The sequence below is a fragment of the Dipodomys spectabilis genome, unplaced genomic scaffold (assembly GCF_019054845.1).
Source record: "Dipodomys spectabilis isolate Male_0828 unplaced genomic scaffold, ASM1905484v1 ptg000297l, whole genome shotgun sequence".
In the NCBI taxonomy this organism is placed as follows: Eukaryota; Metazoa; Chordata; class Mammalia; order Rodentia; family Heteromyidae; genus Dipodomys; species Dipodomys spectabilis.
This window is the reverse complement of record NW_024870974.1, coordinates 17,121,363-17,137,421: the sequence shown is the minus strand read 5'-3', so window position 1 is coordinate 17,137,421 and position 16,059 is coordinate 17,121,363. Positions and strand designations below refer to the sequence as shown.

At 37.7% G+C, this 16,059-nt stretch overlaps 1 protein-coding gene across 1 annotated transcript in view; it reads right to left on the bottom strand.

The window, feature by feature from the left end:
• Positions 1–3,647: 3,647 nt before the first annotated feature.
• Positions 3,648–16,059, bottom strand: part of Iqcm (IQ motif containing M) — a 174,841-nt gene continuing 162,429 nt past the window's right edge. The window contains exon 16 of the mRNA XM_042701602.1: positions 3,648–3,817. Coding sequence (XP_042557536.1) covers positions 3,723–3,817 — 95 coding nt within the window. The 3' untranslated portion in view covers positions 3,648–3,722. The remainder of the gene's footprint in view (positions 3,818–16,059) is intronic.

Sequence of the window (16,059 nt, the reverse complement as noted above, 5' to 3'; positions counted from 1 at the left end):
TCTACTTCCTGGATTAAAGACTCAAGTAGTGGCTTTCAAAAATGGCTACTAGAATAGAAAAATCCTGAACCCCTGTGGGACTGCATGGAGCAGTCACACAAGACTGTCAATTAAGCAAGAAAGAAATTATCCTAATAAGATTGTTTTAAAGGTTTGTTTAGGATGTTAATCTACTCTAAGAAATAAGGTATTTCTGTGAACATAGTGTGTTTCAGAATATAAATTTTTTCTCTGTCAAAGCTTCTATTATTCAAACTTATATAAAAGCTTATAACAAACCCTAAAACATTTTACAAATACATCGTTATTAATAATGTGAGTATAATCATTAGTTACACAGAATTCAGAATTTTAATTGTGTGTGTAGGGGGGATTGGAATATATTTAGCAAGGAAAAATCTTAAGTTGGAATATTTTCAGTAGTGGTCATGTTGCTGAAGCATAGACATTTGGATTTCAACTATTTTAACAGCCACATTAATTAAGAAAAATGTAGATTTATTAGATAATATAAAAAACGACCATTGAAAGTGTAACAAACCTTGTTCTTGACCTTCCATTGTTTCTTTTCCCCTTTCCTTAATGCACTTTCATTAATTTGGCTTCACTATTTTAAAGCTTGTAGTATTCTGGTTAGGAGCCGTGTTTAGAATTCAGCTGGGTCATGAGGACTTTCCCACCACCCCATTCTCATTTGCAGTTTTGCTATAATAAAAGCCCTAAATATATTGCTACTGTCTAGACGTTTTATCTGAAACAAGTGTCCTTTGTAGTCTCCCAGGACTTTTCTATTTTATTTCCAGTAAATCAAAGTCTGCGAAGAGCTTCAGTTCTTATTAAGACGTAACCTTCACAGTCCAGTGATTGCCAACTGTGGAGAGCCATTGACAGCTCATTTGCATCTAAGGGATGACTTCCATTGGGTCCTTGGCTCAGAACACAATGGACATTTACAGCATATGCAATATTTCTTGTTCTTTGATGAGCACCAAGTGCCAATTTTTATATGGAAAATGACTATTGAAAAGGCGAGGCTCCTTTCCCTGACCTTACCCTGTCTCCTGTAGCTCTGGAATTACACATCTTCACCCAACTTCATGTGGGACCACACCTCCTCGGGAAGATATTCAGGAACCCTGCTTTAATCTGATGAAAACCAACCACGGTTAAAGTAGGAAACAAGAGGCACGAACAATCACATTTTACTAGAATAAAATGTACTTCTGTCTCCTGCCCCAAATTATTGTAACTTGGAGCTGTTAAAGTTTGCATTTCCATAAAGTTATTTTGGCACCAGGTACCAGTGGGTCCCGCCTGTCATCCTACCTACTTAGAAGGCTGAGATCTGAGGATCGTAGTTCCAAGCCAGCCCGGGCAAAAAGTCCCTATAAGACTCAATTAACTACTCAAAATACCACAGGTGGAGCTGTGGCTCCAAGTGGTAGAGTGCTAGTGTTGAGCAAAAGAATTCAGAGACAATGCCCAGGCCCTTAGTTCAAACATCAGGAGCAATAAAAAAAGAAAGTTATTTTGGCATTATTTTGTATTAATTTCCCCTTATAGATACACTTACCATTTTGAATAGAATTCACACAGCACAACTTAAGTAATCCAGTATTCAAGTTTATAACTGCCTTGTAGTATATCTGCATGTACTTCTGATATTTTAAACAGTAAAGGTAGAAATCTAGCCAGGTGGGGTGTGTGTGTGTGTGTTGGTACTGGGTCTTGAACTCAGGACTTCAGACATTTAGCTCCACCTTTTCTGTACACAGTTTGTACTCTATCACTTGAACATGCTTTCAGTCTGATATTTTCCTGGTTAATTTGAGGTGGAATCTTGCAGAGTTTTTGGCTCAGACTGACTTTGAACCATGATCTTCCAGGTCCCAGTCTCTTGAGTAGCTAGGATCACAGGCGTGAGTCACAGGCACCTAGCTGAAATTGAATCCCATTTTCCTTAATTTTAAAAGGAGCAGTTTGATTATACCTTATTTACTGAGATTCAGATTGTGTGCAATGTTTCTTTAACATTGAGGTTTGAGCTCACACTGGCATTTTCTAGGTAGGGGTAGAAGCTATACCACTGAGCAACTTCTCTTTGTACTGAATTTTACATATGTATGGTCTTACTTCCTGCCCAGGTATGTGCCTGGATTACAATCCGCCTATTTTAGGCTTTTTTTCATGTCCAGAACGACAGGCATATGCCACTAGACACAGTTTTATCAGGGTTTCTTATGCTGGCCTGTGAACCACAACCCCCAGTCAGCTCAGCCTCCCAAGTAGTTAGAATGACAGGCTCGTACCGATATGCCTAGCAGTGGTTGAGGAAGGCCTCACAAATATTTCTGGATGGGCTGGCCTCCAGTCATGAGCTCCCTGGTCTCAGACTCCCAAGCAGCTTTGACCATACCAAATTCACATGTAGTTCTTTTAACTGGGTATTTTTTCCCCCAGGATGTCAATAAAGAAAAATAAACATCTTAAAGTTTAACCATCAATAATGAGGATATACAACTTAATGGCATAGAGAAGTTATATTTTAGCTAGAAACCACTATTTATTTTTCCCTATCAAATGTTTTAGCTCTCATATTTTGTGATTAGACTTTGCCATGGCTTTTAGTCAATCTTCCTCCTGGTTTTGATGAGGCATAGACCTACATGACTCCTCTAATTGCATTTCTAAAAATTCATTTTGGTAAAAATGTGTGTGTGTGTGTGTGTGTGTGTGTGTGTGTGTGTGTGAGTGTGAGTGTACTTTACAGTAAGCCCCAATTGCATGAAAATAGCCTGAGAGAGCTGTTTAAAACCCAATAGTATTCTAAAAGTAATACATCAAAGGTAACAACTCTGATCAACAAAATAGGGAATTGGTCATGCAGTTCTCATCTCTATTTGCATCTTGTCTCCATGCTGTGCATAGATTCTGTTCTTTCAACTCTTGCTGCTCACTTGTTACTCTAATCATATTCTTGAATATGGGTGGATGAATGGACAGATGGATGGATAAGATAGATGGATGGAATTAAAATTATGTTTCTCAAGAAATTGATAAGTTAGCTACTACACTGCTAATTCTCTAAAGTAAAACTAAAGTAAGTAACTGTACAAATAATATATATAATTGCATTTTTCACATGACAACATATGATGTGTCCAATAAGACTGTGCTAAAAAATAACATAAAGCATTTTTTTCAGAAGCCATTTCCCAAAGAATTTACGTGATGAAAGAGAGTCTGGAAAAAACAACAACAAAGAAACAGACATATATTATTTCAGCAAAACATCATAATATTATCATTTTAATGAGTAAAAACTATGATTCCGATAGTGCTTTACACCCGAATCATGAGTTTTTTTAAATAAAAATTGTAATGTTAATAGCTTTATTGGTAATACAGCCAAAAATTTCAGTCTAGTGAAAGTAGTATTGCCAGTCTAGTGAAAGTAGTATTGTGTGAGTTTACTTCATTATGATAAAGCAGATGATTTTTGAAGAAGATAAAATGAGTGGTGTTCATCCAAAGATATTCAGAAATTATGGAATAACTTGTCAAAGTCTTCTTGTTCCTATTCAGTTTTTTTTTTTCCTTGTTCATTCCCAACTCATCCATATCCACTATTAATCTGTATGTGTGGGTATACAGATTCAACTAGAAAAAGGATCAATCTTGCATTATCTTGTTTTGAAATCTTATTTAACTTCTTTTGATCTCTAACATTGTTTCAGTTTCCTTTCTCTTATGGATTTTGCCACCAACTTTCCAACAACCCGGATGTTAGCTCTTTTGAGTATTGGATGTCCACTCACTAGAATACAAAAGATATATATTTACATTAAGAATTAGTCAATTAGTACAATAGAAATGCATTGTGTTTTTTAAAACTGTAGAATATAGTACAAATTTGTGGCTATTCTATGACATGCTAACAATTGGAATTGACACTGTATTCATTCATTGAATTACCTTCTATATCATGCCAAGACACTCAATTAAAATTATTTTTGGATCAAAATGTTGAGGGAAGAGATGATAGGAATTGGATCCCATTGACACACAGAATGCTTGAAGTAAGTCTGATGCAACATATGTTTGATCATAAGAAGGACAGTATTGAAATTATCCACCCTTCTGATATTGATATTTGAATCAATGTGAACCATTATTTGTATCAACTGCTTGTATTTGATCCCTTTATCTACAAAATTTTTTAATTAAAAAAACAGAAGTCATACATTTACTGTGGCTACCATTATATACAGCATTTTGTAGACAAGATAGTATTTATATTTGCTATTCAAGTTCTATAGTTGTTGAATAGAAACATAATTGACTGATATAAAATGACAGTCTCCATGCCGAATGGAAACACGTGACTTGGTGTAATGTAAGAAATGGAATACAGTTATGTTCATGCATACTTCATCATCATGAAGGAAAGAAAAATGCCTTATAACAACAAAATTAAATTAGATAGCATTAACAAAGGATCCATGTAAGAATCACTTTAAAATATAAAAATTAAAAAATGAAGAACAAAGGGAAGGCAGGTTTATAAAATAAACATGTGCTCAACCTCATTAGTCATCACGCAAGTACCAAATTTGCTAGGGAATTATCTTCACTCACCTGTAAGCATGGATGGCTAATATCGAAAATATTGGTGAGAGTGTAGAGATGAGTGAAAGCTGTCACCATGTTGGTGGGAGTATTACAAATGAAATTGGAAATACCACAGACTCAGCCATCCTCCTTGTCCTCAAAAAATGAAATGAAATGGACAGGCCACCTCATAGAGACATCTGCACTTCCACTGTTCATCACAGCACAGCAAACAATAGTCAGGGCATGAAGACAGACCTGTGTTCATTGGGTCTTTATTTCTGGAATGAACTTAGCAGCTATCTTGTCCAGTTGTTGAAAGGATCCAACAATATGGATCAAAAGACATATGGGTAATAATATCTCATTGGTACTGTTTCCTCAGTTGAATCAAATATGCGAGGTGTTAAAAATAGGGAAATGTAGGGGGTGTATGGGAACATGATGTACTTTCCAATCAACACTTTTGTAAGCCAAAATGATGCTAATAAAGTCTATTGATTCAAAAGGATACACCAAGCTCAGAGAGACAAACGGCACATGTTCTCTCTGATACGGGGAAGTTAGGTCTAAACTTCACTGGGCTATGACAAATTATACAGGATTCTAGATACTTACACACATTCAAGCTAAAAAGAGGATACTCTTTGGAGAGAAACCCAAAGGCACAATGCCTAAATGCTTCTTCATGTTTATATAAAATAATACACATACTGAAACAAACTTCAAGATATGGAAACAAGACTTCGGTGTGTAGTTTTTGATGATTCTGTCTCCTTTACTGTAAGTGCAGCATATTCGTGTATATATCTTTGGGAGGGTTGTGTGGAGGATACAGAACTCAAGGGACAAAGGGTGAAAATGTTCAGCAGTGGAGCTCCTTGGACATTGAGGAACATGAACTATACAACTGGTGGACGGGGACAGGAGAGAGGGACTGGAACAGAACTAAGAGAATGTAAGACACTGTACAAAAGGAAATGGACTCATTATCTGACTCATGTGATTGTAATCCCTCCATATATCACTTCCATACTAACAACAAAGTAAATTAATTTTTAAAAAGGATATGCATCTGACATAGCAAATAGTGAAAATAGTTTCTGTATTATTACCTACACTATGATCTAATACAGGTTTTTAAAAAATTTTTCACTAACGATTGCTTAGTTCATTAACAAATTGCTGGTATGTCAAAAGCATTCAAGAAAAACATCACTTCATCTTTCGGAAAGATAGCAACGTAAGTACACAATATTTTTCATCTTTCAAAGTCTATCTCCTTGTCCTTCATTTCTTCCATATGGCAGAGGAGATTCAGAAAATAATATCTTCGATTAAAAGAACTCAGATCCTGAATGGAATATTTTAAAAGTGTTTTAACTTCATTGCTAAGCTGGCAGAGGAGGAAGAAAACGCAGAGGCTGGAAGCAAAATGCAAGCAGTAACCTTCACAGCTACTTGTGTGCCAAAGCTAGTGTTTTCCAGTCCAGTCTTTTCTGTTAAGCTCTAGATGTTTGAACCACAGCCTTTTCAAGAGGAGTGGAGGCAGGAGATAAAAATGTAGGGTTCACACCACCAAATGGAAGTCTAGCCTGAGAGCACCACTGAGGCCAGGGGCCCTGCAAGGTGACCTCATCACAAAGAGTGCAAGTTAGGGAGGGAATGAAGACAGGAGGAAGGGAGAAAGGCAGAGAGGGAGAGGAGAAAGCCAGAAGGAAAAAGGGAAGGGGGCCAAAGAAAGACAAATCTTCAAAGCAGGGAAGAATAAATAATATTTCTAGTGTTTCTTTAGTTAGTTAGTGTTCCAGTTTATGGTGCTTGGTTGGCCCAATGATCCATCATATCTGAGGTTTAATAAGAATGAATGAAAAAAAAATGTCACTAGAGGAAGGCAGTTTTGACCAGAGCCTTTAAAATATGTCAGAGAAGCAGAATTTAAAACCTCAAGAACAGAATATATACTAGCTAGTTGTACATTTTTTTCTTTGTTATTTATCCAGCTGAGATGATTTACTTTCAGCCCCCTGTGGCAGGCCATTGCTGAAGGTAGCAAGGACCTGAAGGATGTAGGCTGCTGGAGGGAGACCTTTGAAGGTTATTGCGGGTCTCTGATCCTGTCTTCCTTCTAGACTTCCTGTCCATCATGAGGTGAACAGCCTCTGCTATATTCTCCCAAGAAATCACATATTCAGTGCACACACAGAAAATCTATTTAAGTACTTATCATTAACTACCATGCTAGATTATCTATCAAATTCAAAGATAATTTTAAAAGTAATTATAAACTCATCAGTTGACATAAATGACTATCCTCCAAGTCAAAATTAAGCTTAAATATTAAGATCTCTTCTCTCTCTCCCTGTCTCTCCCTCTCCCTCCCTCCCTCCCCCCCCCCTCTCTCCCCTCCCCCCTCCTCTGACTCTGAATATTCTTTTATTTTCATTTAGAATTAGTCATTGTGGTACTCTCAAATCCATTCCGTTAAAGAGCTCAGTAATTTCACACCAGAGAGGGGAATAAAGATTGGTATCAGAGCACCTTGCTCAGTTTGTACTCAGCTGCACACTTAAATAAATACCATACATATTTATACATGATGGTTGTTGAGAAGAATATGAGAAGGGTAAACAACATTTGGGGAAACCAACAGCCATTTGTTTCCTTGTACCTGACCAAAAATACGTTCAGCTGGTGTTTGTGCTACTACATAGCTGGGCGCCTACAGGCCATCTGATACTTCCACTCTCGTCCTCTTTCCTGCACATAGAGGGAGGAGGCGAGGGATCACAACTCCGTCCAAGTCCCAGAACACCATGGCTGAACTAGAGGAGAATAATGGAGAAAAATCTCCAACACCTCAAGTTGGTTAGCGCCTGCTTTTTGCTTCTATAGGGCTAGAGGCATGGTTCAAGTGGCTGAACATCAATTTAGCAAGTGTGAAGTCCTGAAATCAAAACCTAGTACCCAAAAGCAAGAGGGAAAGAAGGAAGGGATTTCTGTAAAAGTGAAAATAAAAACAAAAACTAAGTGAACAATTCCACTCTTGGCTTACATTTTCAACACAGTTGCTTTTATGGTATGTTCTACAGAACAGACAGATACCTCTTGCAGTCTTATTTCTTTCCGGACCTTTTAGGCAAATATAAATTTAACCCCATTGCTACTTCCTTGCGGCCAGTTGTGACTTTCCTGCATACTGTGATCTAGTTCACCAAGCTCATGTGTGCCAGCATTTAGACGGAGTATAGATTTTCTTCAAAAACACAATTTGATAGTGCAAGGTTTCTTAAACTTAACAAACTACCATTTACTGAAATTACCACAGCTCTACTCCAGTTTACTAATCACACTAGCAGGGGGATATTTTTGTATTTGGAATTTGCAAACTTTCTAAACATGCTAAGAACCTAAGTACATTATACAATGAAAATCAACATGCTACAAGGTATATTTTACTTAATGTATTTATCCTGTATTTGTCCAGGATTTGTTTTTCTTTGGGAGAGTTTTATAACCTCTAGATAAGAGTAATCAACTAAAAGATAAAAGATTAGAAAGAGCATGACTTAGTAGCGATATCACCACCTCACCCTTCACGATGGTCTCACAAATGTCAACTTTGCTCTGTCCCAGGTAAAAATTTGCAGAGTTTCAGGTGAACCCTAGGATGACGAGTCCCATTCCAGTATTTTCTGTTGATCTGTCATGTTTGCAGCAAGTAGCAGAGAAGAAAGGCTATCACTGAGGATCAGCCTGATACACAAAGCTCCTCACATGCTCTCCCTCGCTCCTCAAATTTTAAATAATGGATTTTATACCAAAAAAGAGAGAGTGAAAAAAGAACTCTCACACGATAAACCACAGAAAAACACGATTCTTGTGCCAAACAAGAGATAGCATTCAATTAGTTTCTTTAAAGGCAATTCTTATCACATCTACTCCTAATATTAGCTTTCTCAATTAACAATAGCCTGCCGAGAGACTGCCAGCCCTGCCCAGCTGAGACCACAATGCACAGTGACAAATGACCAGCACAGCCCAAAGCCCTCCACATTGCCACAAATGGCACATGCCAGCCCTTCGGTTTTCTTAAATCTTTCTCTGACTTTCACAGGAAGCCAGATTAATATTTATGTGGCAAGAGAGATAAGAAATGCATTGCTCTGCCACAGAAAACAGCTCTCTCTATTTTGTGGGTTCATTTCTTGCTATGCATTTTTACCTCCCACTGAAGTCTGATCTGTTGTAGGAAACACAACAAAATCTTTGGGCTTTCTAGAAAGGCTTCAAAGCTCCTATGGCTTATAGAAGTCCTTAATTTAGACTTTGGGGTTGTGTTTACTTTAAAGGAAGGGAAAGCAAAATAGGAAAAAAACACAAAAACAAAAATAACTTCTTTCCAATCCATTATAGTAATGGCACTATTTACACTAAATTACATCAGTCTGGTTTTTAATGAATTACTTGGTCACATTGAAGTTTCTGGGTCTAATTAAAGTTGATAAAAATATGTTATAATCTTTTCTTTCTCCCAGAATACAAAAAGTAAACAACAAATCATTACTTTCATCCATCTACTTATATGCTGCTGCTGCTTTCTTCTTCTTCTTCTTCTTCTTCTTCCCTCTTCCCTCCTCCTCCTCCTCCTCCTCCTCCTCCTCCCCCTCCCCCTCCCCCTCCCCCTCCTCCTCCTCTTATTCTTATTCTTATTCTTCTTCCATTTTGGCACATTAGCTAACACAAAGGACTGAACCAATTTATCTTCATAAAGAAACTAAATTTTGTTCATATGCTAAAACTAGTTAAGACACACTGAAATCTTTGTAACATACGCTTTTTAATCCAAGATGTAAAGCAACTGCTAGTTTATGATAAGTTTCTGAACATTATCCATAAGGCCTGAAAGGTCTCAATCCCTTCCTCTTTCCCAGTCTCACATAGATTGCTGTTCGCAGGATTTCCAGTCAAATCAGCTCCAGTTTCCCACTACCTTAGTGACCACTCTTCAGTCTTTCAATGCTGCTTCTTCCTTCTCTGACCAGGCTTATATTCTGAGCCTTTTATTCTCTTCTGTCTTCGCCTTGCCCTGTATGCTCTGAAAAGCTCTTTTTGCATGCACGTTCTTCTTAATGATGCTTTTACAAATCTATCTGAGTTAGAATACTCAATGTACAGATGTGTACATGGAACCTGGTAACTTGAGGCAATGGGTAGGGTTGAGAGAGGTAGGGAGGAGGATAAAGGGGTGACATTGCTCAAGAGGAATTGCATTCACCCACTGAACAGAGACTGCTCTACAACTCCTGGAAGATGAAAAAAATTAAAACCCATAAAATACAGGAAAAAATAGACGAGAAAATCTCAAAGGCAAAGATTCAGCTGAGAGAAAGTATTCTCATTCACATCTGGACTTGGGGTCTAGTGGATCTCCTGCAGCAATGTCTACTTAAATGTGAAGTCCTCCTTTCAAATTCCACATGCGTTGAGATCTAAACTTTGGACTTATCTCCAAAACTGCTTCCTCTCACACTTCTCCTCCTCTTTCAACTCAATAATCTCTTCCATTGTTCAGGCAAAGGACGTTGGCCATTTATTTTGGTGGTGGTGGTGCTACGGGGACTCGAGGGCAGCAATACCCTGGTGTAAGTGCTCCACTACTGAGCCCTCCAATGTCACCTGCTGAGCAGGGGGCTCCCAGGCCATTTGCTATGATTTGGTTGAATGTCTTCTTCAAAAGGTTCATGGGTTACAGCCTCCAGCCCAGGACTCTTATACTGCATTCACCTCTATTTTGTGTGTGTGTGTGTGTGTGTTGCTAGAATGCAAACTCATAGCTGACAACTATGTATACCACAACTATTTCTAGAATGCAGCCTGACATATACCAAAAAGTTGAACGAATCATATGATAAACGATTGTTGGGTGCCGTTGGGGGATGTGGCTACTGCACAAACTATTTGTCTCCACTGCCCTAATTCACTGGAAGATTGCCAAGTCTTTACTCTGCTTTGTTCTATTTAGATGCTGCATCTGTGTCGGTCTCTCTTCCAAAATTCGGAGATGTATAGTAATTTAGTCAGTGAAAAAGTTGTTTCCATGGATGCCGGGTAAACGGATTATAATGAAGTTGGCTTTGGGTCCCAGTTTTTAATATGACACTGTGGCATATATTATAATTCTAATTTCTACTCTAAAGTGTTTTTTAGTTGCAGAATGGGTACTTTCCCAGGTCACTATTTTTTTTTAGTACACAACTTAGCTAGAAAGCTCTCTCTGGCATCTGATCACTCACTGTAATCTTCTCAGATGAAAACACAATGTCAGGAAGAAGAAAGGAAAAACCTCCAGCTGAATAGAAGGGAATAATCCCTTGCAAAACTTTCTCTGGATGCTAATGAACCAACCATCAAGGCCCTATTCTGTGACTGTTTTCTGTGATATTGCTCATATTAAGTTTCAGGGATACCAGTGGCAGAATCCCTCTGGAGCTCTGATACCTCAGTTGGAATAATGGCACACATAAAAGCTCATCCATTTTGCTAATCGTGCAGCCAGTTCAGATCCACAGTGCAAAACTGACAGCTCAAATTTTGATTGTAGTCTTATTTCAACATTACTGATTACAATATCCATGAGCAGAAACATGTATAGAAGCACCAGACATTCTGAAATACATGCAAATAGATTTCAAGGAGACAATAGAACATTAAAAGTGTGAGGTGTCCCCTCCCTATGGAGAGGGGGTTCTGGAATAGCAAGACTGATCATGTCTCTATTGAACTTTTGGTGCCCGCATCTAGAACGCCGGAGTCCAGGTACATCAACCATTTCTCCCAGTGCTACACAGAGGAATGATGTAGCCTGTAATGAACTGGAACAAAACACTTCATGGATCCATTTTGACTTGCTCGTCAATCTATGGAACTTGGAGTTTTTTGGGTGTTTTTAGTCATTAAGCAGTGTTTGAATAGTGATTCTCTCAATGACTCTCCCAGGATAATATGAATATTACACCACATGGATCCAATGCTGTGATTGGAGCATATTCAAAGAACCGGCTTTTAAAAACTCATATCACACACAGATCAACTGATTTCAGAGACATTAATACACTCAGCCACCAGTTTTAGTATTGAATTTGAAAGAATAGTTTATCAGCCATCCAGCATAAGAAAATAAAGGAAAAGTTTCTCATCCCTGACACAATTACTTGTCACTTGGATAAACAGCAAACACCAAGTACTTCTAAAGAGTTCGGTTTGTTGGTTTGCTTTGGTTCCTGTGATACATTTCAAATCCTATCTATTGGTCATTTAGCTCCAATACTGAATAAAAACATGTACGCATGCTTACATTTTTTTTTCATTATCCATATCGGAGGTCTTCCACTTTATTTACTATATATGTGGGGGTAGTCAGTTCCAGAAGGATACCACAGGAACCTGTGAGTTACAGCACTAGCTACATTCTAGGCTTCACTGCTAAATGGTCTTACTCTAACTCATTCATTCTTTCATGTGTCTCTACAGTTAATGCATACGAAGTCTGTGCAGTGTTGCCAAAGGAAGGCTTTGTCCCTCCTAGACCTCGTAATGGAGCAGGAGGAGAAACTGAGGACATGGTGAAGAGAATGTGGGCATTGCCAGCCCTTGCAGAGCTCCAGGGGATGACGGTCAGAGCTCACAAAAAGAAACAAGAAACATGAAGAAGAAAGTTACGAGTAAAATCGGCCATTTTCCTATTGATTTGGCCATTACAAATTTATCTCTGAGAGTCGTGGAAGCCAGGCCTTACTTTTCAGGATCCCAAACTGACAGTCTAATTGGATAAATCTATCACGTGCCAGCGCAGTCAAAATGCACCCATGACTTGTCTTCACCAAGCTGGTCATCTTTACTCTCTATATAGTTTATCCCATGTCTCAAGTATAAAACATCAGACAACTTGACTACCAAAATCACCAAAATAACCAAAATTACCAAAATCCATTCTTGGGCATTTAACCCCAGCAATACCTTTCAAATTAGTCCATGTTTCTCATCTCCACAGCTACCAGAGTTCAAACTACAATTATCAACCATCTTTGCTATGCGTTAATTTAGCACTTAAAAGCCTGCCTAGACTATAATACTAAGTTCTCAATAAATATATTTGAGTTACTGTTATTGACTGATCTGGGTTCCTTGTATTCCCTCTGTTTATCCTCTTAATTCAAGTTCCAAGATCTTTACAGTTCTCTGAGTCCATAGGATCACCTATTACAAATTCATAGCCAGGCGCTGGTGGCTCACACCTGTAATCCTAGCTACTTAGGAGGCTGAGATCTGAGGATCCTGGTTCAAAGCCAGCCTGGGCAGGAAAGTCTATGGGACTCTTATCTCCAATACACCACCAGAAAACCAGGAGTGGTGCTGTGGCTTAAGTAGTAGAGCGCTAGCCTTGAGCTGGAGAGTTGAGGGACAGTGCCCAGGCCCAGAGTTCAAGCCCTACAACTGACAAAAAAAATGATAGTAGTCTCCCCTCCATTTTCAAAGAAATCAAATTAGTAACACTTAGAAGATTCTGCAGAAATGGCTTGGTTAATGGTCTACCTTCTATAAAATTAGGTGAGGAGTGTGATTTCATACATTGTAATCTATTATCACTGTACTGTACAGTTTGCATTTTCTGTGAAAATGGGGTCTTTTGCTTTTTTTTTTTTTTTGCATTGGTTAAGCCTCAAACTGCTAACCTCCTCATCTGTGCCTCCTGAGTAGCTAGAATTACAGGCATACAACATTGGCTCCTTTTTCCTTTTAATCATTTTATTAATGTACTTTATATATTTGAAAGTTTCGCTTCTTTAACGTGCACCATCCAGAGCACCTTTTAGGATGTTCAGAGTTGTGCAATCATCACAATGGAGTTTTAGAACATTTGGAATACTCTCCCCCCAATCCACCCACTAGCAGTCATTCCCAGCTACACATCTTCACTAGTCTTCAACAATCCTTAGCACAAGGCCTATCTATGAATTTTCCCATGTGGACATTTCACATCAATGGAATTACATGTGTCACCTTCTGTGACCCAGTTCATTCACTTAGCCTATTTTTAGTGTCTAATCATGTTGAATCATACATCAGTATTGCATTTATTGCTGAATAATAGTCTATTACATGTATATTACCTTTAACCAGTTATAAGTCAATGGATGTTACATTATTTTAACTTGAGTTTCTCACAGATAAGCTTTATCAGGTTAAAGTGTTTCCTTACATTTATAGTTTTTATCATGAAGCATGGTTGCATTTTACCTTTGACTTTTCTACCTGAGATAATTGCGGTCTTACCTATTCTTCTACCAATATTATTTGTAGTACTGTTTTCATTTTCACTTTTGGTAGAAGATTTTATTGCTCTAGAGAAAGTTTTTTTAATAATTTATTATCTATAAGTAGTTGTGCAAATGAGTTGGCATTCAACAAACAGTTTATTAATATAGTGCATCTTGATCAAAGTCACCCCTATTAGCATTCTCCCTGATTGATTTTTGTGTGTTTTTCATTAGTGGGCTAAACCCTACTTGATCATCATATAAAATCTTTCTCTAATATGTGCTGGATTCACTTTGAAAGTATTTTGGTGGGGGTGTTTTTTTTAACATCCACATGCATAAGGAATATTGGGCTCTAGTTTGATTTCCTTGTGACCTATTTGTTTGGTGTTGGTTAGCAGAGGAGAACTGGGATCAGAGAACAAGTCGAGAATTGTTTTCTACAATTGATTTGAAAACAACTATACAACAACAGTAATCAATGTCACGTGACACTGCATGACAAAACACATGTAGACCAATGCAATCAAATTGAGTTTCATAAGAGTTGGTATCAATCTTATATTAATATTTGGTCAAAATCTAATAATAATAATATATTGATATAAATTCTCATATTGATATTTGACAAAAAGCTAATGTTAATATACTGATACAAATTCTTGCAATGATATTTGGCAAAATCTAATAATGAAGGATCTGTGACAGGAGTTTGCTTTGTGAGAAAGGTTTTCATTACCAGTTCAATCTCACTACTTGTTCTGGACAGTTCCTGTTTTCTATTGCTTTTGTGTCAGCTTCAATACTTCGTGTGTTTCTAGAGACCTGTCCATTTATTTCCGTTAATAACTTCAAAACACATGCTTGTTGGTGGTATTCTCTAACCTTTTATTTCTCTAAAGTCAGTAATGATGGTTACTCTGATTCCTGAATTTATCTGTTTGAGTCCCCACCGCCCCCCCCACCTCCCTCCCTTTTCCCCTTCCTTCTTTTCTTCTTCTTCTTCTCCCTTTCTCTCTCACTTTTCTCAGCCTAGTGTGTGATTTGCAGCTTTTGTTGATATTTTCGAGGAACCAGTTTTGGGGGAGTTTTTCTCTCTCTCTTGTTTTTCTATTCTTTAGGTCATTTATTTCCTCTCTAATCTTTATTACTTCATTCTTGGTTATGGTGTAGTTTGTTCTGTGGCTAGATTCTTATGGTAGGGCAGGTAAAGGTTTTGTGATCCTTCCTAACTTTCAGTACATCCATTTAGAGAGCACATATTTCATCTGCGCTGCTCACTTGCATTTTACAGGTTTCCGTATGCTGCTTTTGTTTCCATTTGTCTTAAGTGAGTTTCAAAAGTTCATTTGATTTCCACTTTGATTCACTAGCTCCTTAGAAGGCTGTTATTTTTCCACATACTAGTGTAAATTTCCCAAATTTGCTTGATGCTGATTTCTAGTTTAATTACATCACGGTCCAAGAACATATTTTGTATAATTTCAATATTTGTAAGTTTACCGAGGCGTGTTTTATGGCCTGGCATATGTTGCATCCTGGAGAAGGTTCCATATGTTCTTGAGAAGAATAAGTGCCCTGCCCCACTGGGTCCTTGTGTTCTAGGGATCCTACAATGTTTACTCCCTTCACAGTGTTGTTTACATTCCCCATTTCCTTCCGGATCTTCTGCCTCCTTGTTATGCCCATTACTGAAAATGGTGGATGAAGACTCAGGCTGTCTATTTCTCCTTCTTGCAGAGTAGGGCTCTGCGTATCTACAGCTATATCTTGTAGGTACCTGGCAGGTATTCATCTTGGCAATATTGATAGCTATTGGCTTGTTTTACTAACATAAAAGCAGTGACTCTGAAATGCTAAAAGAGATTCTATCCATGTTTTTTGTTGACCTAGACTACTTTCTACTAATTAAGCAAAATTAATGAGGTTTTATCGCATAACTAAAGCTTCAATTAATCAAAATTAATGAGGTTTTAGTACATGTCTAAAGCTTGTAGTTCTCAGTGAAATAATTCTTGTTGAAAGGATGGTGTAAATAAGCTAATGTCTCAAACATAGGACGTTACAGTTTAATTCAACCTTAATGCTTCAAAAAGGATTCCTTAAAACAATGGATTTGATATATCAA